At 36.6% G+C, this 20205-nt stretch overlaps 1 protein-coding gene and 1 long non-coding RNA gene across 2 annotated transcripts; one reads left to right on the top strand and one right to left on the bottom strand.

The window, feature by feature from the left end:
• Positions 1 to 182: 182 nt before the first annotated feature.
• LOC127652515 (uncharacterized) lies at positions 183 to 9929 on the bottom strand. The gene is made up of 3 exons (XR_007971735.1): positions 9841 to 9929; positions 4815 to 5095; positions 183 to 2443 (listed from the first exon to the last, which is right to left on the bottom strand). It is a non-coding gene; the product is annotated as an uncharacterized LOC127652515 (long non-coding RNA).
• Positions 9930 to 13773: 3844 nt separating this feature from the next.
• LOC127652514 (serine protease 33-like) lies at positions 13774 to 15916 on the top strand. Its single transcript, XM_052138682.1, has 6 exons — positions 13774 to 13827; positions 13940 to 13960; positions 14071 to 14233; positions 14323 to 14594; positions 15209 to 15351; positions 15534 to 15916. Exons 1-6 carry the CDS (start codon positions 13779 to 13781, stop codon positions 15759 to 15761), a joined length of 876 nt encoding a protein of 291 aa, XP_051994642.1. The 5' UTR covers positions 13774 to 13778; the 3' UTR covers positions 15762 to 15916.
• Positions 15917 to 20205: the final 4289 nt, after the last annotated feature.

The raw sequence follows: 20205 nt of genomic DNA, 5'->3' as shown, positions 1-20205 counted from the left end.
TTATGGTACCCAAGCTACCAGGGGGTGTTATTTATTTTATTTATTTTTTTAAATATATTAAAAGCTGTGAGTTAGACTCAGGCAGCTGTCATGGCTCAATTATACTTAACCAGTATAAGGTTTACAAATGTACAGTGCGAAACCTCGAAACTGGAATACACAAGATTATTTCTAACCTGGGATATTACTGCACAGAATTACAAGACCATTCTCGTACAATTACCTGCTCCTTCAGTTTGGCTGCAAAAGTAGCCAAACTGAGTTGCTACATGGACAGTATTCTTCCTGAGATATGACTGGCATTATGAAGTAGGCATTAGGCAACCATAAAGATTTCACACTGTTCATACTTTGTTTATACAAGGCATGAACAATGTAAAACACAAAACAAGATAACCCAGGATTACATAATTTTAAGTGTGAAAAGTCCTGAAAAGTTGTTTCCATATGATTTCCTATGAAGTCTTTTTACAACACTTTTAAACGTGAAAAGTTAAAACATTTATGTTTATAAGCTGTAAATTACAATAAAAAATAAGTACAGTAATTTGCACTTAAGCGTTCTGGAAAAGAATCAAGTTTTATGAATGTGACTTGTATTCTGCACAGTCATTGCTTCTGTACATATAAGCCAGTGCAGTTGGTGGCATACAAGTATTTTTCCATCAGATTGTAACAACAAAGTGTATTCCTGGAACATCTCACAAAACCTGTTGTAACGCTGATAGAACAAAGACGACAGGAAGCAAGACTTCAAGGCAAGGTGCGTCTTTTAATTCCCCTTTTTTTTTAGTGCCCACAATGTTCACACAATCTTTTAGTATCCACAATTTCCATCTAGTCGAACGCTGAGTTCGTTGTCAGTTTCTCTCCCCTCCTCTGTGGCTGCTGGCATTTTTAACCGCTCTCCTCACTCTACTGCAATTAGAGACAGGTGTTAGACATAATTTGGCCCAGGTGTGAGCGCCCTTACCGCTTCTCTCTCCCGGACGGGCGCTTGACCACGCCCCCGCTGCCACACCTGTATTTCCACCATCCTTGGAAAACATGCTTTAACTTCAACATAATTAGATTATTTTTTAAACTTTTAGGACATATATATAAACTATTGATATATCAACTATAGTAATTTGCTGTCCAAAATGTAAAAAAATGGTCTCAGCAATTATGTTGAAATAAAAGCATGTGATTTATTCTCAACAGTAAATATTTTGCATTTTCTTTTGTATTTAACATAGACTAAAGAAAGTGAAAGCTGTGTTAGTCATTACAAACAAGGCTATTATGTTTTACATTTTAAATTAGTTTTTAATTTTTACTTAGTTTTTAATTTTTCAATTCAATTTAATTTAGATTTATTTAAAAAAAACTATTTAATCGCAAGACACTCCTTCTAGATGGTACTATACTTTGTCTCCCTGAAGGAGAGCTTGCGACAAATAAATAGCACTGTCCGTTCCTCCCCTCCCAACTCCTGCAAGAGTACCATTCCCAGACCCCTGTCAGATGCTTCAGCCTACAAAATAAAGGGGAGAGAGAAGTCAGGTGCATGTAAAAGCAGCCCCCACACAGTGCAGACTTTATCTTTTGGAAAGTCAGTTGGCACGACTCTGTCCATTGGACCGGATTGGGTGCCCCCTTTTTAGTAAGGTCAGTCAGTGGGCTTGTGACATCTGAGTAGCTAGGCACAAACCTTCGGTAGTAGCCAGCCATCCCTACAAAACTGCCTTGCCCCTTTTATTGTCTTGGGCGCAGGGCAGCCTGCGATTGCTGTGGTTTTCTTAACCTGTGGACGCACCTGCCCATGACCAAAGTGGAACCCCAGATATCTAACTTCCACCCACCCAATTGCACACTTTTTCAGGTTGGCCGTGAGTCCTGCCTGTTGCAACGCTTTCAGGACAGACCACAGATGTCGCATATGCCGCTGCCAGTCATCACTATAAATTATAATATCATCCAGATATGCGACGGCATATGCCATGTGTGGTCTGAGGGTCTTGTCCATAAGGCGCTGAAACGTGGTTGGGGCTCTGAACAAACTGAACGGAAGCATCACAAATTCGTGTAATTCGAACGGTGTGGAAAAAGCATTTTTTTCTCGGGATATTGGGGTTAAAGGAATCTGCCAATAACCCTTTGTTAAGTCCAGCATTGAGTAAAATTGAGCCACGGCCAACCGATCGATTCATATCTCTGCTGTCTTCTCGAACAGGTCTAGGAAGGCCTCCGGATAATCGTTTGGCCCCATCTTCATTAGGATCACCGGTGGTGTAGGCTCCTGGTAGGTCACAGCGCAAGGCCCCTCCCTGGCGATCAGGCTCTGGAGCACATGCCAGTCCTCTGCTTGTGCCTGTAGCAGGAGTTGGAAGCCTTGTTCCTGCTCCAGGCGTACCTCCATGAAGGCCTGGTGCTGGCATTTTCAGGTCTCCTTCCGCCGTCACTATAACGAGAGACAGGTGTTAGAGACAATTACGACCAAGGTGATGAGCCTTACCGCTTTCCCTCTCCTGCAGACCAACACATGATCATGCCCCCCATGCCATAGAGTCATACATTTAACAGATTTGTCCTTCAAATATGTCAGAGATATAGGCTAAAAAAAGATGCACATAAGTTACCCAGTAGTTTAAAATAAAAATCAAATAAACATTTAAAATAAAAACATCATAACCAACTAAATTCAAGTTGCAACATGAAGTTTAGCTTCATACACAAACTCTGTCATCAAATAATATGAATAATGCATGTATATTATAGTCTATAATTAAATAATAAACAAAAATGTCACTCCCCAAAATATCCCAAAATTTTATTATGCATGGTTCAGTGTTGTAAATGGTTTACAAATGCTGTAAAATAATGTATTTTAAGCAGCTCGTCAATGCTTTGAATAATAAATATGTGCTGTTTATCTGTTTAGAGTTGCTGTCTGCTTTAGCAATAACGCTTTTTTCCCTGACTATTTAAAAAGTTACACAGTTAATTCATCAAGCTATTATGGACGAGGTCGGTTGCACCAGCTATATTAAAAAACAGTTAGTCTAGTTGTGGTGTAAATGGGCACTAAGTCACAATTGACACACTACTAAATATGTGAGCATTGAACCATTAAACGTTGAACGTAACCCCAGGTATAAACAAAATATTTACTGAAGCCCCTGACCAGGAGTAATGGATGGAATAAAAAAGCAGACTCATTTAAAGACATCAATGAGCTCATGTTTTGGTTGACAGGCTTCAGTTCTTTCTACATAGCCTATATGATGATGCTGTATTATACTCGTTTACAAGGGAGAAAACATTATATAAAAAACGTACTCTTTCAGCATGAATACGAATATATATAATAGATATTCAAATGAATAAATGTCAATTTTTCCAGCCTGTTGTATTAGTATTTTTTTATGTATTTTCCCTCATTCATTTTAGATACAGTATTTGAATATTGTTATTTACATAGGCTAAATATAGCCTAACGTTAATGAAATCTTTTTTTTTATTATGTATTGCATTTCATTGGGGATATAATGTATTAGCCTACAGCTGACAGTTACAAGAGCAAACAAGGTTTGAACAAAATCAAACTGAAATTCACAGTTGTTTAACACTTCTGTCTACAAATTTGAAGGGTGGTTATTAGATAAATACAGGAAAATGTCATAATATGTGACTAGGTACTAAAATTATCCATAATTTTAAGTGTGAAAAGTTCTGAAAAGTTGTTTCCATATGATTTCCGATGAAGTCTTTTTACAACACTTTTTAAACGTGAAAAGTAAAAAAAAAAATTATGTTTATAAGCTGTAAATTACAATTAAATATAAGTACAGTAATTTGCACTTAAGTGTTTTGGAAAAGAAGCAAGTTTTATGAATGTGACTTGTATTCTGCACAGTCATTGCTTCTGTACATATAAGCCTGTGCAGTTGGTGGCATACAAGAATTTTTCCATCAGATTGTAACAACAAAGTGTATTCCTGGAACATCTCACAAAACCTGTATTTACACCATCCTTGGAAGACATGCTTTAACTTCAACATAATTAGATTCTTTTTTTTTACTTTTAGGACACCCAATTAAAAAGTATATATATATATATATATATATATATATATATATATATATATATATATATATATATATATAGTAGGGCTGTCAATTGATATATTTTTTTAATCAAATTAATTACATGGTGTCCCGATTAATTAGCACGATTAATCGCATATACAAATATTAGCTGAGAAAGCCCCTCATATAAAAATAATTCAATATATAAAGATTATACATATTTATATCAATATATAATTATACATAGTTATCTTTAAATATTTAAAAATGATATTCAGATTAAAATGCATTACATTCTTGTAGCACAAGAGTTAATCATTGATAAGACAATACAAAAAGCGGCTTTAGAATACAATGTATTGTTTACTACCATATTATTGATCATAGGTCAATCATTGGCACACAGTTCACAGCAATCCATTTCACAAGTGAATTTGTCAATCAATTGGAGATTTATTATGATGTTTAAGAGCCCGTCAATTTACACCTACGTCAGACATGCTTGTGTAGCGTCTCGGGTGAGTTGCATCATAAAAGTAAAATGTTTAGGTCACTGTGTCAAGTTAAATATAGTTTAATAATCAATCTTTAAATGCATCTTGAGATCCCTTAGATCGCATTTGCACTCCTTCAAGTTTTTTTGAAAGCAAGAATGTAACGTATGTTTGCGTTGTTCTTCCTACTGAAGTGTTTCCTTCACTGTATAAACTGCACGTTGCACATACAGCTGAAATTTCACTTACTGATCATGTGCACTCAACTTCTTTGGTCGACCATGGCGAGGACTGTTCTGAGTGGAACCTGTCCTGTTAAACCGCTGTATGGTCTTGGTCACCATGCTGCAGCTCTGTGTCAGGGTCTTGGCAATCTTCTTATAGCCTAGGTCATCTTTATGTAGAGCAACAATTCTTTTTTCAGATCCTCAGAGAGTTCTTTGCCATGAGGTGCCATGTTGAACTTCCAGTGACCAGTAGGAGGGAGTGACACCAAACCTGCTCCCCATTCACACCTGAGACCTTGTAACCTTGTCACATGACACAGGGGATGGAAAATGGCTAATTGGGCCCAATTTGGACATTTTCACTTAGGGGTGTACTCACTTTTGTTGAGTTTACACTGTTATACAAGCTGTACACTCACTACTTTACATTGTAGCAAAGTGTAATTTCTTCAGTGTTGTCACATGAAAAGATATAATAATTGATTTACAAAAATGTGAGGGGTGTACTCACTTTTGTGAGCTACCATATATATATATACACTCACCTAAAGGATTATTAGGAACACCTGTTCCATTTCTCATTAATGCAATTATCTAATCAACCAATCACATGGCAGTTTCTTCAATGCATTTAGGGGTGTGGTCCTGGTCAAGACAATCTCCTGAACTCCAAACTGAATGTCAGAATAGGAAAGAAAGGTGATTTAAGCAATTTTGAGCGTGGCATGGTTGTTGGTGCCAGACGGGCCGGTCTGAGTGTTTCACAATCTGCTCAGTTACTGGGATTTTCACGCACAACCATTTCTAGGGTTTACAAAGAATGGTGTGAAAAGGGAAAAACATCCAGTATGCGGCAGTCCTGTGGGCTGAAAATGCCTTGTTGATGCTAGAGGTCAGAGGAGAATGGGCCGACTGATTCAAGCTGATAGAAGAGCAACTTTGCCTGAAATAACCACTCGTTACAACCGAGGTATGCAGCAAAGCATTTGTGAAGCCACAACACGCACAACCTTGAGGCGGATGGGCTACAACAGCAGAAGACCCCACCGGGTACCACTCATCTCCACTACAAATAGGAAAAAGAGGCTACAATTTGCAAGAGCTCACCAAAATTGGACAGTTGAAGACTGGAAAAATGTTGCCTGGTCTGATGAGTCTCGATTTCTGTTGAGACATTCAGATGGTAGAGTCAGAATTTGGCATAAACAGAATGAGAACATGGATCCATCATGCCTTGTTACCACTGTGCAGGCTGGTGGTGGTGGTGTAATGGTGTGGGGGATGTTTTCTTGGCACACTTTAGGCCCCTTAGTGCCAATTGGGCATCGTTTAAATGCCACGGCCTACCTGAGCATTGTTTCTGACCATGTCCATCCCTTTATGGCCACCATGTACCCATCCTCTGATGACTACTTCCAGCAGGATAATGCACCATGTCACAAAGCTTGAATCATTTCAAATTGGTTTCTTGAACATGACAATGAGTTCACTGTACTAAAATGGCCCCCACAGTCACCAGATCTCACCAATAGAGCATCTTTGGGATGTGGTGGAACGGGAGCTTCGTGCCCTGGATGTGCATCCCACAAATCTCCATCAACTGCAAGATGCTATCCTATCAATATGGGCCAACATTTCTAAAGAATGCTTTCAGCACCTTGTTGAATCAATGCCACGTAGAATTAAGGCAGTTCTCAAGGCGAAAGGGGGTCAAACACAGTATTAGTATGGTGTTCCTAATAATCCTTTAGGTGAGTGTATATATATACAAAAAAAAAAAAACATGTTAAAACATTAACGCAATTAATCGCACTGCCCCCGACCATAATAAGAAAGATTCCTGATATATATATATATATATATATATATATATATATATATATATATACTATTGATATATCAACTATAGACATTTGGCTGTCCTAAAAGTTTAAAAAATGGTCTCAGCAATTATGTTGAAATAAAAACATGTTATTTCCACATACAGAAGTAAAATATCAAAAATTATAAAATTATTAACCATACCATTAACTTGATGAAAAATAAAAGAAATATCTAAAAGGGGACCTATTATGCAAAATTCACTTTTACATGTTTTTTTTTTACATAAATGTGAGTCGGCAGTGTGTGTACACACCCACCCTACAATGTTAAACATCCACCCACTCCTCTTTCTTATATTTCTAATAATCAAAAACAGTGTGTCAAAACGAATGGTTTTCATTTCTGCTCTAAAGTGAAGTCACGTTAGATCAGGCCTCGCCCACGACTGGTGACGGACTGCACCATATTAGCATAGGTCCTCCCCTGAGTGATCTACACAGTCCGCCATTTTTTTTATTTTTATTTAATGAATATATATATATATATATATATATATATATATATATATATATATATATATATATATATATGTATATGTTTTTGGCTGTTGTTTATAGGTCAACACTTAAAATTTTGTAATACAGGAAGGAAAATACACATTTTAAAGATATGTCAAAACTATATGAACAGTGTTCAGCGTCGTGGCCGTGAGGACACAACGTCTCGTTCCCTCCATCAGGGAACGAGGTTACAATAGTAGGCCTAACCTAGACATTGCCCGTTTGTCGCTCACTTCGTCATTGTGTCGAAGAAGCGACACTAGGGGTCCCTATTCAATATTCGAGTTGTGACATTGTTTACATTTAAAATAAAACAAAATAAATATTTAAAATAAAAACGTCAAAACAAACTAAATTCAAGTCGTAACAGTTTAGCTTCATCCACAAACTCTGTCATGAATAATACATGTATTTTATAATTAAATTATAAACAAAACATTTCCTTCTCATGTGGAGTGGGACGTGGTCGTGTGTCTGTCACAGGGGAGAGAGGAATTGGTAAGGGCCATTTGCACCAGCTGTGCGTAAATTCTCACGTAAATTAGGACGTAAAGCTCACAGGGCCCTTAGGGCTTAGTAACTACTAATTAGTTTGTAATTAAGTCAGTGCTTAATTCGGTTGCACCACCTGTTCTTAAGGCAGACCTTAAAATAGGTCGTAAGCTCTCCGTAAAGTTCTTTATTTATTTCTCCGCACAGAATTATGTAGGCCTATAGTTTTGTAATCCAGTCAGCGGCCTTCAAATTTGTAAACAGGACCGTGCACATCATTTCAAGCTGCTGCCTTGCGTGAACTGTCAAAACAAAGAAGTACAATCTAAAAAGTTATATTAACACATTACACATTTAATTTAAAATATCTTTCATAGCCTACACATAGAGGACAACAAAAATGTGTATGCTGTCGCCTATTACATTTTGCATTGATCCAGTGGTAAAAAAAACATAACGCAACGCACACTTGGAGGCTTGGGGAGAGTGCGCTGTTTCGGTCTGTTTCATGTTGGATATCAGTCGATATCAAATCAGTTATCCACATTATTCCCTCTCTTTTAACCACAAACGAGCATGTCCACATCATCATGGTCCGGGTATCGTTCGTTCATTTGTTTTTGCTTTCATATATAAAAACGAAAAAACGAGAAAACAACTCCTTTTTTCGTTTTTTCTGAAAAACGAAAAAGCTAAATTATGACTTGATTTTTGGTTTTCCCGTTCTTGCACGGAAATCAGAAAAACGACTTGATATTCCGATTTTCCCCTGTGGGTGGGGCTAAATCTGATTGGCAGGATATGCATTCATTGTTTTTCAAAATAAGAGTTTTCCAAACACTGTATTTGTTAGCCTGTAAAATTAATAGTCTATATGCATGCTATGAAAGCAAAAACAAATGAACGAACGATACCCGGACCCATCATAAATATCTAAAGGATGATGTATGTCTTATAAACCACGTCGCCGAATTTGCTATTCATTATCTTCATTATCAATGTTAATTTCATCGATGTAGGCTACTCTAATCTGGCTGCCATCTCATTCCATTCATTCGTTAGTCACGGGCTAAGGCTGCAGTAAATATTTAGTAAGGGCACGATTACAACTTAGTCTAGTTGTGGCAAAAATGGGCACTAAGTCAAAATTTATACTAAATACCCTATGTGAGGTAACGTAACCCCAGGTATAAACAAAATATTTACTGATGCCTCTGACCAGGAGTAATGGATGGAATAAAAAAGCAGACTCATTTAAAGACATCAATGAGCTCATGTTTTGGTTGACAGGCTTCAGTTCTTTCTACATAGCCTATATGATGATGCTGTATTATACTCGTTTACAAGGGAGAAAACATTATATAAAAAACGTATTCTTTCAGCATGAATACGAATATATATAATAGATATTCAAATGAATAAATGTCAATTTTTCCAGCCTGTTGTATTAGTATTTTTTTATGTATTGTCCCTCGTTCATTTTAGATACAGTTTTTGAATAAAGTTATTTACATTGGCTAAATATAGCCTAACGTTAATGAAATCTTTTTTTTTAATTATGTATTGCATTTCATTGGGGATATAATGTATTAGCCTACAGCTGACAGTAACAAGAGCAAACAAGGTTTGTACAAAATCTGAAATTCACAGTTGTTTAACACTTCTGTCTTTTACGACAGAAGTGTTAAACAAGAGAGTTTACGACCTACTAGTTCAGTCTTGCCTTAAGAACAGGTGGTGCAACCAAATTAAGCACTTAATTACAAACTAACTAGTAGCTAGTTACCTTAAGTGAGACCTTATGCACAGCTTGTGCAACCCTACCCAGTTCAAGCTGACAACACTGCGTGGACAATAAGAGACAACAGATCTAGGCTATGTGTAGATACATTACATCTGAAAAATACATAATATCCAATATTAATTCTATTTTTATGTATTTTTATTTCATTTAGCTGTTTTTAGTAAACTGTGAGAGAGATGATGTGGGTGAATTACTCACAATAAATGTCAATTTTTAGTATGAATTTTTTGTTTCTCCAGAAGTTTTGAACCACGATGAAACCGGATTGCGAGCGTCTTGGCTGCACAAACGCCACACGCAATTTTAGTTGTCAGGTCGTGTGTCGTGTGAAACTGCCTTATTTAGTTTCTATTACATTGGATACATACCCGTCTTTTTGTTTTCGTCATGCCAGCCACCTCGGTAGTCGATACAGTATTCTCATTCAAGCATATCGGTTGACTGATGAGTGTGCCTGTGCACGTGTGTATGTGTGTGTGTGTTTGTTTGCTTAAACACAGTGACACATTTCTGGTTACGCCTACGACTTCAGGGGCTACCAACTCTACATTCTGTTTTTATTACCTGTATGTGATCTAAGATTAGATTGACTTGTCTTAAAAACTATTGCCCAGAATTGCAAACACTAGTCAGATAGCTTGCTACAATTTGAATTTCTAATAATATGTGATTAAAATAAGAAAGTATAGGCGTTGTATACTTCTGTCTAAATTTGCATATAATTCTAAATGTCATTGAGTAGCAACACAAGTTTCAAGGTGTGATAATCTGATAAGGTGGTTGTCAACTGAACATGTCCCATGAATTCAAGTGACAGCTCTGAATACGTCGTCAAAATCCTGAGGTATGTTGGCTTGAAAAACAAAAACAAAGTCGACACTTAACACTAAACACCTTTCTTAATCTGCTTAGACATTTGACAATGCAATTCAGGGTTAACCCTACGGAGTTGGGTTTCATAACTCAGCAGGGCCATTTCTGAGCATTTGGGGGCCCTGAGTGAAATCCTACTTGGAGGCCCACTGATGAATGCTCTGGCTACGTTTCTCCACCTCTTCTTTTTTTCTTTTGTATGAGACTTAATTCACAAAGTACAAATAACCATTATTTAAAATCTTGCAAAACATAGTTGGGTTATTTAAAATTTGGCTACTGCTTTATTAAAGGGACAAAAATAATTCTGCATAACATCTCCTTTTTTGTTCCATGGAAGAAAGTAATTTGAACATGAGTGTAAATAATGATAAAATTATAATTTTTGTATGAACTATCCCTTTAATTGTATGATCAAATGCTTCTAAACACTCAAGTGTCTGGAATCATCACTCAGGTTCATCACACCAATGGTATGAGTAATGCTTTTATCCAAACCTGAATGACACTTTTTGAAGATAATTAAGTCTGTCTATATGCAAATGTGGTAAACATATTCAGATTTTAAATTTAAAGCCTTAAAACAGTGGTTCTCATTGTTTTGATACCAAAGCCCCCAATTGTTCAGGACAATATTCGAAGGCTCCCCATAGGGAAAGACACATTTCCTCTGTTAATTCAGCTGTAATGATAACAAAGCTATTTGTTTGCAAGCTTGTTTTATTAACAGAAATAGGAGTAGCAATAGATTCAAATAATTAATCACCATTTATGTTGTGATTCCAGAAGTTACATTAACTGTATATTCTTCAACAATAATAATAAAGTTATTGAAGGGGGTTAAATTAAGAAATATTGTTATGCTGGGTGTGGAAGCAGGACAGGACAGACAGAGGTGCGGATCCAAACGCGGTATTTTATTAAGAATAAACAAATAAGAAACAAAAGGTAAACACAAAGAAAAGGCCACGAGGGGAAAACAGGAAACTGATACACAACGAGACAGAGATAAACACGATGAAACAAACTCAACAAACTCGGAACTCGGAACTCGGAACTCGGGTAGGGAACACGGACCAGGCTTGACGACATGCAAGAAACGAAACATTACCAAACAACGACCGACAGAGAGTAAACAAAGAACCAAGGTTTAAATACACAGACAAAGTGGAGACTGAACGAGACACAGGTGAAAACAATGATGAGTGCAGGCAGTGGGGGAGGCCGGGAATTGTGGGAAATATAGTTTAACACACGGACAGTGAGACTCAGGGCGGACAACAGGGAAAACGTGACATTGAGCGGGATCGGTGACGGGTGAAAAGGAAAACACGGAGCGGACAACAAGGAAACGTGAAATCAACGTGATAGTGAAACAGAGAACAGAGGGCAGACAACACAGGAACGTAACAAATATGATGTCAGTTTGCATGTTGTATTGTACATCGTGATTGTTTAGCAGTTCTTATACATTTTTTATAATTTGATTTCATCAAGTACCAAGTGCCTTAAAAAACCTTTGTGATGGATGTGAACTATTTTAAAATCCTGTTACTCAAGGAGATTTAACAAGGATTTAAATATATTAGTTTTTTCATATTCCTTTCATTCAAACCATTCAACTTTGCTTCCTTTAAATAAACAAATAACTTTTCTTTTTCATTTATCAAGTATTTAACTGCATTAAATTGGTACATTTCAGCTAAAATTAGTCTCTTTCACATTCCCTCTTGCTGTCTGTCTCTATGTCCTTCCCTCTATACTTCTCTTTTAATAAGAACTACACTAACTTCAAATATATTTTCACCTTATTGTTTGTGTCTTCTTCTTTCTCAGGTAAACCTTTTCTGACCATCTATCAGAGTAAAGGTTAAAGTGCAGGGCATCTGTGTGGCTGCCTAGTCTAGTCTTCCAGTGCTAGTCATATTTATGGAGGAATACACGTTGCAACTCTGTGAGCTTGGTTGGCTCATTTTGCAACTAAATTGAAGGAACAGGTGATTGTACAAGATTAAAGGGACAAATACAGGGATTATTCAACTGAGAAACTAAAACGTTGTTTTAGTAAAATGTTTGAGAGTAACATTATATAATGATTTGGTTACAATATTATATATAATTGTAGGTGGTTTATGAACTATTTAATTTATGTCCTATGGCATTCACCTCAATCTGTATTTCTGAGAATGTGTAGGTTCCTGGCGGATGTACATTCTAAGTACCCAAAGGTTTTGATGTATGGGGATAGATTAACTTAAAATCATTGTGCCTATTTTGTGCCTATATCAGCTACGGAACACTTTTTGTTGAATGACTATATTTCATCATTATATGTGTGCACAGTTCAAAAACAGGTCTTATGATAGTGTTGTTATAAAAGGTCAGAGTGAATACAGGAATTATCTGTCTGTCCACATATTCTATTTTAAACAAAGGCAAACAATATAACAGTTAACCAAACATCATTGACTTTACGTATCCAGTTGTGTACAAAAACACATATGGCGTATTCTTTTCCACCCATGACAAAGTTAGGCTGTTTTGCATCTACTGTATAGGATTGAAAATGCACAATTTCACACCCACTTATTATAACATAACTACTAGAAACAAAAAATACAATTATTTTCATAGTATTGCTGTGGCACAACACAACAGTGTCTATTATTTGTCCCATGTTTTTAAGAATTTATCTTAGAACTTAACCATTGCTAGAGGTTCATTAAAATGCACTTAGTTAATATGCACATAGTTTTTCACAATCAAACCTTTGTAAAGTTTTATTCATGGTTGCTATGTGGAGAAATATCTTTGTCAATTGATTTTTCTGTGCCTGTGATGAGCAGGCCCTATCTCAATCTCTTTAAATACGCAGGCCATGCTGATAAACGATAGCAACAACAGAGAAAACAATTAATTATAACAATATTCATTAATGAGCTGTCATATTTACAACTCTACTATACACTATGCATCTCAGCCTAGGTGACCACTATTTAAATTCTTAAAATTATTGTCTGTATTGAGGCAAACATCTTACTCTCATCTTACAAATTATTAAAACAGCAAAATGAATCAATATATAACATTTACTGTGTATTTATGGTAGAGATTCTCATGGGGATTCTTGGAGAGCCATATATTTGTCTGACATAATTATTCTGTTCAAACTGGGAAGACAGCACCGTGCTGCAGGGTGGCAAAGGGTTAAGGGGACCCCTGTGTCATAAGCTACAAGTTCCTATTTACTCTTTTAACATAAAAGAATATTTGCATTGAAATGTCTTCCATGATCTTGGGAGTATACTACTGTATATAGTTTCACACAGTAAATGTTTACTCGGAGTGTCCCACTCTATCAAGGAGTGCCAGAGACGGATATATAAGTGTATATAAGTTCAAAAAGTTCAGCATCTATGTGAGAAAGATGAAGATGATTAGAGAACTGAGTGTGGTGTTTGTGGTCACTCTTCTAACCTTAGGTAAAAGCTTTCACTCCTAGTCTTCATATAATGTAATTTGCTCTTTTGTCTATTTTTTCCCCCCCTTCTATTACCTTTGTATAATTAAATGATCTTGTTTCACATTTCACAGGGTGTGACTCACAACTGAATGGTAAGTTAATATTCATGGAGATGTATATTTCTTTAGTTTTAGTTTTTATTTTAATATTTGACTATGAATGTCAATAAGTCTAAAATTCCTTTCCTATTTTTTCCTGCAAGTGTGTGGTAGAGCCACTCTCAACTCAAGGATAGTAGGGGGAAAGGATGCTCCATCTGGTGCGTGGCCATGGCAGGTCAGTCTTCACTCGGATGACAGTCATTTCTGCGGTGGATCCCTAATTAACAGAGAATGGGTTCTGACAGCAGCTCACTGCTTTCCAGGGTAACCTACAACATTATCTTTAATTCAAAGAATGAATAAAATAGTTATAACACACTGATTGTAAACACTTGTTTTGTCCCTCCTTTTAGTAACCCTGATCCTTCAGACTTTACTGTGTATCTGGGCAGAAAGAGTCAAGAGAAACCCAATCCAAACGAGGTGTCCAGATCCATCTCTCAAATCATAATTCATCCCTCATACAATACGGATTCAAAAGACAATGACATCACACTGCTGCAGCTCTCCTCACCTGTTGCTTTCAGTAAATACATCAAACCGGTCTGCCTGGCAGCAGCAGACAGCACATTCAACAATGGCTCTGGGATCTGGGTTACTGGATGGGGGGCCATCAACTCAGATGGTAAGAGGAGAAAAATGCTGTACTGTACCTAGTTATCTACACAGTGATCATTCTCGGTTATTAAAGAGATTCATGATGCTAATTTGTAAGCTAGGAAGCCAAAAACATATACATATATGACATATGTTTAAATACACAGTAGCCCCAAAAATATTTTTGGGATGCTTAAACATAGTTCACCCAAAAATGAATATTCTGTCATAATTTACTCACCTTTATGTTTTTCCAAACTCATTTGACTTTCTTCCGTGTAGCACAAAAGAAGATGCTAAGCAGAATTTTGGTCTCAGTCACCATTCACTGTCATTGCATGTGCAAATTTTCAAGCAAGACATTTCACAAAAAGAGGGGAACTGACTTAGTGCGTCAACTAAAAATGAACTCGACACCAGTTGGTTAAAAGTAATTGCAAAAATAACTCTGAAATGTGAAGTTAGATCTTATAAAATGTCTTTAAACATTTGTGTGCAGGTGACCTTTGTTTTTATATAATGCAGATAAAAATCCTAGATTTTTAAATGTCATATTAATAAAACAAAATCAAGTTTGACACTGTTTACACTTGGGGATACAATACAGTTTCATTGACATTAGCTTTGCATTTGTTCCTCCAGTACCCCTTCCTTCACCCCAAAACCTTCAGGAGGTAAAAGTGCCAATAGTTGGAAACAGGAAGTGTAACTGCCTTTATGATGGACAGATAACCCAGAACATGATGTGTGCTGGACTGTTGGAGGGTGGAAAAGATTCATGCCAGGTATCAGTCAGCATATTTGTGTGTTACAGCTTCTGTCTATTGCTGAATTTAGAAAATGTTCTTACTTGAACCCTAAATGTTAAGTTGTGTTTGTGAATTTTTATCTTTGTAATTAATGCAGTTTAATTGTCATCACTACATATAAGCCAATACATCTGAGACTTCTGTTTACTTCTTGCCAGGGTGACTCTGGAGGTCCAATGGTCATCAAACAGGGCTCTGTTTGGATTCAGGCTGGTGTTGTAAGTTTCGGTCAAGGTTGTGCTTTGCCTGAACACCCTGGTGTGTATGCCAGAGTTTCCCGCTACCAGAGGTGGATCAAAAAACATATCAGAAAAAATCAGCCAGGTTTTGTCAGCTTCAAGTCCAAATACCCTGATCCTGACCAGACTGTGACTTGTCAAAAATGAGAAGAAACCACCTACCAATTTAATGTAAACCATGAATGTGTATTTTACTGAGTGCATTGATTGCCTTAAATGGTAGGTCACTGATAAATCGGGAAGATCAGCCATGTTTTATTTTTATCTTATGGTTATGGAATTTATGTTAATAAAAAGATGTATAATAAACAAGCAAATTAATGTATTTTGTCCCTTGCTTAATTATTGCTTTGTTGCTCTTAATCCAATAAAAACCTTCTAAGGGTATTTTACACTGCCCCAGCGAAAACCGACTAAAAGAGTTGTTGGATTTTGGTGTATTCAACATGTTCACATCAGAAATGTTGCTACCGGATGCAGTGTTGGTGTTGGTTGGAGCGTTGTGACAATGACAGTTATATTTTCCAACATTCTAAATCCAACAGCCAACTTTAGAAGGTTTTCATGTTCACTGGGGCATGTGTGACAAGTCAGTTATGTTTCCCAACATTCTAAACAACAGCCAACTTTAGAATGTTTGAAATGTTGGTGTTTAGGGGCATTTGTTGGGGCAGTGTAAAGTAGCCTTTAAAAATAAATGTTTCAATAAGAACCAAAAGTTTTTTACATTTATGCCATAGAAGATCCTTTTAAATTCCACAAAGAATTTCTGCTTCTCTAGTTTTTACAGAAACCTGTTTATATACTAGGGCTTTAAAGAATGCAAGGAACATATAAACTGATCTGAAGAATAATGTAATATCAAGAACTGATTTATTGCCAAAACCACACAACAAACTCAAGTTCCTTATATAAATAAAAAATTGTTCTTTATAAAATGTATCTTTTTTGCTATAGGTGCTGCAAAGAACAATTGGAAAACATTTGCTTTAAAAGCTGCTTTTTGTGTGTATTTTGTTGACACTTTGTGGCCATAATGGTTATTGTACTGTAGATTATACGCACTAAGAGTATAGCAGTAGTAATCTAGTGCAGTGGTTCCCAGAATGCTTCATCATCTTGTAGTAATGTCAAAAGTACCAAATCAGTACTCAGTTCAGTATCCACGCATGACAATGTCTTGTTGGAAGGCTGCTTTCCAGCATTCGACTCGTGTGCAACTCGCGATTGTGGTTGCATCAGTTGAGTCTGAAAGGTCAAAATGCCTGTCTTGGTGAGATATTAGAAACTGTGTTGAGAGTTGGTCCAAGATGCAGTGAGTACCAAATATTAAAATAAATAACCCTGACCTTAAAACAATATATATAAATATGCTTGAGGAATTTGTAAACTTTAAGACAAGCCAGGACATCTACATTTTTTTTTAGCAAAACACTTTTATTAAGACAAGATTTACCTCGAAACCTCACAAATTTGACAAATCTATCAAATATTTTTTCAATTCTTGCATAAATTCACAGCATGCCTTCCTCTTCAGTCACCACTACTCTACTTTCATGCAATATGACATGCACATTTTTCAAGTATTTTACAGATAAAGAACCAGGCGATATAACAGGATTGAATATTGCTTTAAATAATGAACAGAGAGAATGTTCCTTTATCTTAGCACTATTTTTGAGGTGCAAGGGGGCCGTTCTAGAAATGCTATTAAGGTATTTTTAAATGTCAAATCACTATCAGTCTTGACTGGCAGGTCCTTGCTGTAACTAGCACATTCTGTAACATAAATAACTTTTAAACACTGTATTTAAGCATTTGACTTGAAACATTTGGGCCCCTGACTAATACTTTGGTTTCACCGAAACTAGGAAATTACTTCCTTGTTTTCACAAAGTTGCAGTGATCTGAATGTGCAGTCTGTCCACAAACGCCAATGGGTTCTTAAACCTTTCTCAGTGTATTATACACACAAACATGCACAGGTTTTGGAATGAAAGACATACATCCATCAAATGATAAACATCATTAGTTATTCTATCAATTGCAGTTAATGTAATTTGATATTCTTCATTTTGCAGATGAGTCGTGAAAATGAGACGCAGTGTCTTGTCACAAATGGTATCATGGCTGTTGTTTGGTTGCAGGGATGAGCTGGAGACCGAAAATCAGAAACATTTTGAAATTAGTCTGCACTCAGTAGTCTAATATTGATGGTGGATATGTTGCGCTGACACCTATTGGCATAGATGTAAGATCAGTGAGGATAAAAACAGAAGGTACACTAAAATATATTTCAAAAGGGAAAGCATCTAATTTCAGGTGATTATTAAGATAAAGCGAGCTATACAATTGGCTGGTCATGTGATCTTAACATGGCAGGACTCCTGAGTGATTCATGTGAGATGTGTGGTGGTGAGTAAGGTTTACCACATTCAGCTGTCTTTCTTGTTTTCTACTTCTTTCATTACAGAAAAGGTGCTTGAATTTCTGGTTCTATAACTGCATTTTTCCTGGTCAGTACAATGTGCTTTACAAAGCCTAGTATTCTTCTGGTAAATCAACTTTGCATCTTTGTTCCTGTTCAGAAGAATCGTTATTGTGTGGCCTGTTTGCACTGATTGAATAAAACTAAATATTTCCTCAAATATACAGACCACAGCTGTCAGAATCTGTCTGTATTTAAAGGAATATTCCAGGTTCAATGCAAGTTAAGCTCAATCGACAGTATTTGTAGTATAATGCTGATTACCACAAAAATTTATTTTAACTTGTCCCTACTTTTCTTAAAAATTAAACCCTAAAGCCCTAAAACAACCGTAAAAATTCAATTTAAACAAATTTACAGCTCAAATAATTTTGAGAGATTTAGAGTTTTAACTGAAGAATTAATGTAAGTATTTTGTAAAATTATAAGCTTCACATTCCTGCCTTTAAACCCTCCAAAGATTGGCCCAATTTACTTACATTATAAGTGCCTCAATGTAACCTAAATGTTGAGGGATGAGTCAAAATAATGTTTTGTGGTAGTCAACATTATGCCACAAATGCTGTCGATTGAGATTAACTTGTATTGAACTCAGAGAAATATTTTGCTGTTTTGGTTTTTCTAAGTTTGTAAGTATGTAATTCTAGTTCTGTTCACCTCATCTCTCTCCAAAAACACTTGTTTTATTCCACTTGATGGCAAGAGTACTAGAATTTCCCTCTATCACCTTCCATCAAAAATGCCGATCTGAAATGTAGATGGCGCTCTAATGCATTTTAGCCCTCATAGATGTGCTCGTCCATAGACATTCAGTCTAATGTTCTGTTTATGCACCATCCCTATTGTTTCCTAGAATATCTAGGCCTCTGAGAGGACTAGTTCAATATAGGTATCATTAGAAAGCTGAGCTCATCCCCTCTGTGATGATGTATACAATTTTATCATCAATAGTGGATAACATTTATTTCCAATGATTTGTTTAGCATGTTTTACCTGCTGGACCACATATTTTGTTCTGGACATTTAAGATATAACATTGGATTATTCACCCAATCAAGCTCACAGACAAGTAATATATCTTTACAGTCAAATTCTGAGAATGAGAGCTTCATTTTATATATGATTGGCTATTTAAGTGCTATTTGAAAGACTTTTATATTCATATAAATATTTCTAAGACATGTCCTCTAGGTGGTGCAGATTTGCAATGCAAATGTTTTCAGGCCTTATTTAGTTATTTTATGTAACATAAATGCAGAATTGATGGTTACTTTTGAAAAGTTTCTAACTTTCTCAGATTCAAAGCTTTCAAACTATACCACATAGTTGCCTTATCTATTTACTAAAATTGTTTTTATGACATAGTTTCCCATTTTGGACCCTCCCAGATAGCAATAAGTCGGCGGGCCGCTGGCGGTGCTCTGGCGGCAGTAGAAGCGACAGAATGGCGATATCGCAAACACGTTTGACGGCGCACCTCCGGCGGCAGCCGCTTTTTAAAAGCAGCAGCCGCCTTCCTACTGCATTCGTTCCGCGGCCGGCCCGCTGGCTATCCGCCGTTCCGCCGCCGTTATATCGAGGCGGACCGTCGGAGGCAACGCAGCGATCTGCGCTGTATATATATACATATATGTATATATACATGTATACATAGACATATATATATATATATATACACTCACCTAAGGATTATTAGAACACCTGTTCAATTTCTCATTAATGCAATTATCTAATCAACCAATCACATGGCAGTTGCTTCAATGCATTTAGGGGTGTGGTCCTGGTCAAGACAATCTCCTGAACTCCAAACTGAATGTCAGAATGGGAAAGAAAGGTGATTTAAGCAGTTTTGAGCATGGCATGGTTGTTGGTGCCAGATGGGCTGGTCTGAGTATTTCACAATCTGCTCAGTTACTGGGATTTTCACTCACAACCATTTCTAGGGTTTACAAAGAATGGTGTGAAAAGGGAAAAACATCCAGTATGCGGCAGTCCTGTGGGTGAAAATGCCTTGTTGATGCTAGAGGTCAGAGGAGAATGGGCCGACTGATTCAAGCTGATAGAAGAGCAACTTTGCCTGAAATAACCACTCGTTACAACCGA

Source organism: Xyrauchen texanus, chromosome 12, assembly GCF_025860055.1.
Source record: "Xyrauchen texanus isolate HMW12.3.18 chromosome 12, RBS_HiC_50CHRs, whole genome shotgun sequence".
Taxonomy (NCBI): Eukaryota; Metazoa; Chordata; class Actinopteri; order Cypriniformes; family Catostomidae; genus Xyrauchen; species Xyrauchen texanus.
The sequence above is the reverse complement of the archived record's forward strand: the minus strand, read 5'-3'. Positions and strand labels throughout refer to the sequence as shown.

What these genes read in the sequence shown, in the direction of transcription:
- LOC127652514 (XM_052138682.1), top strand. Translation starts at nt 13,779, where the DNA reads ATGATTAGAGAACTGAGTGTGGTGTTTGTGGTCACTCTTCTAACCTTA. An exon ending in GTGTGACTCACAACTGAATG is followed by an intron (nt 13,961 to 14,070) that starts GTAAGTTAATAT and finishes TTTTCCTGCAAG; the next exon opens with TGTGTGGTAGAGCCACTCTC. An exon ending in GCAGCTCACTGCTTTCCAGG is followed by an intron (nt 14,234 to 14,322) that starts GTAACCTACAAC and finishes CCCTCCTTTTAG; the next exon opens with TAACCCTGATCCTTCAGACT.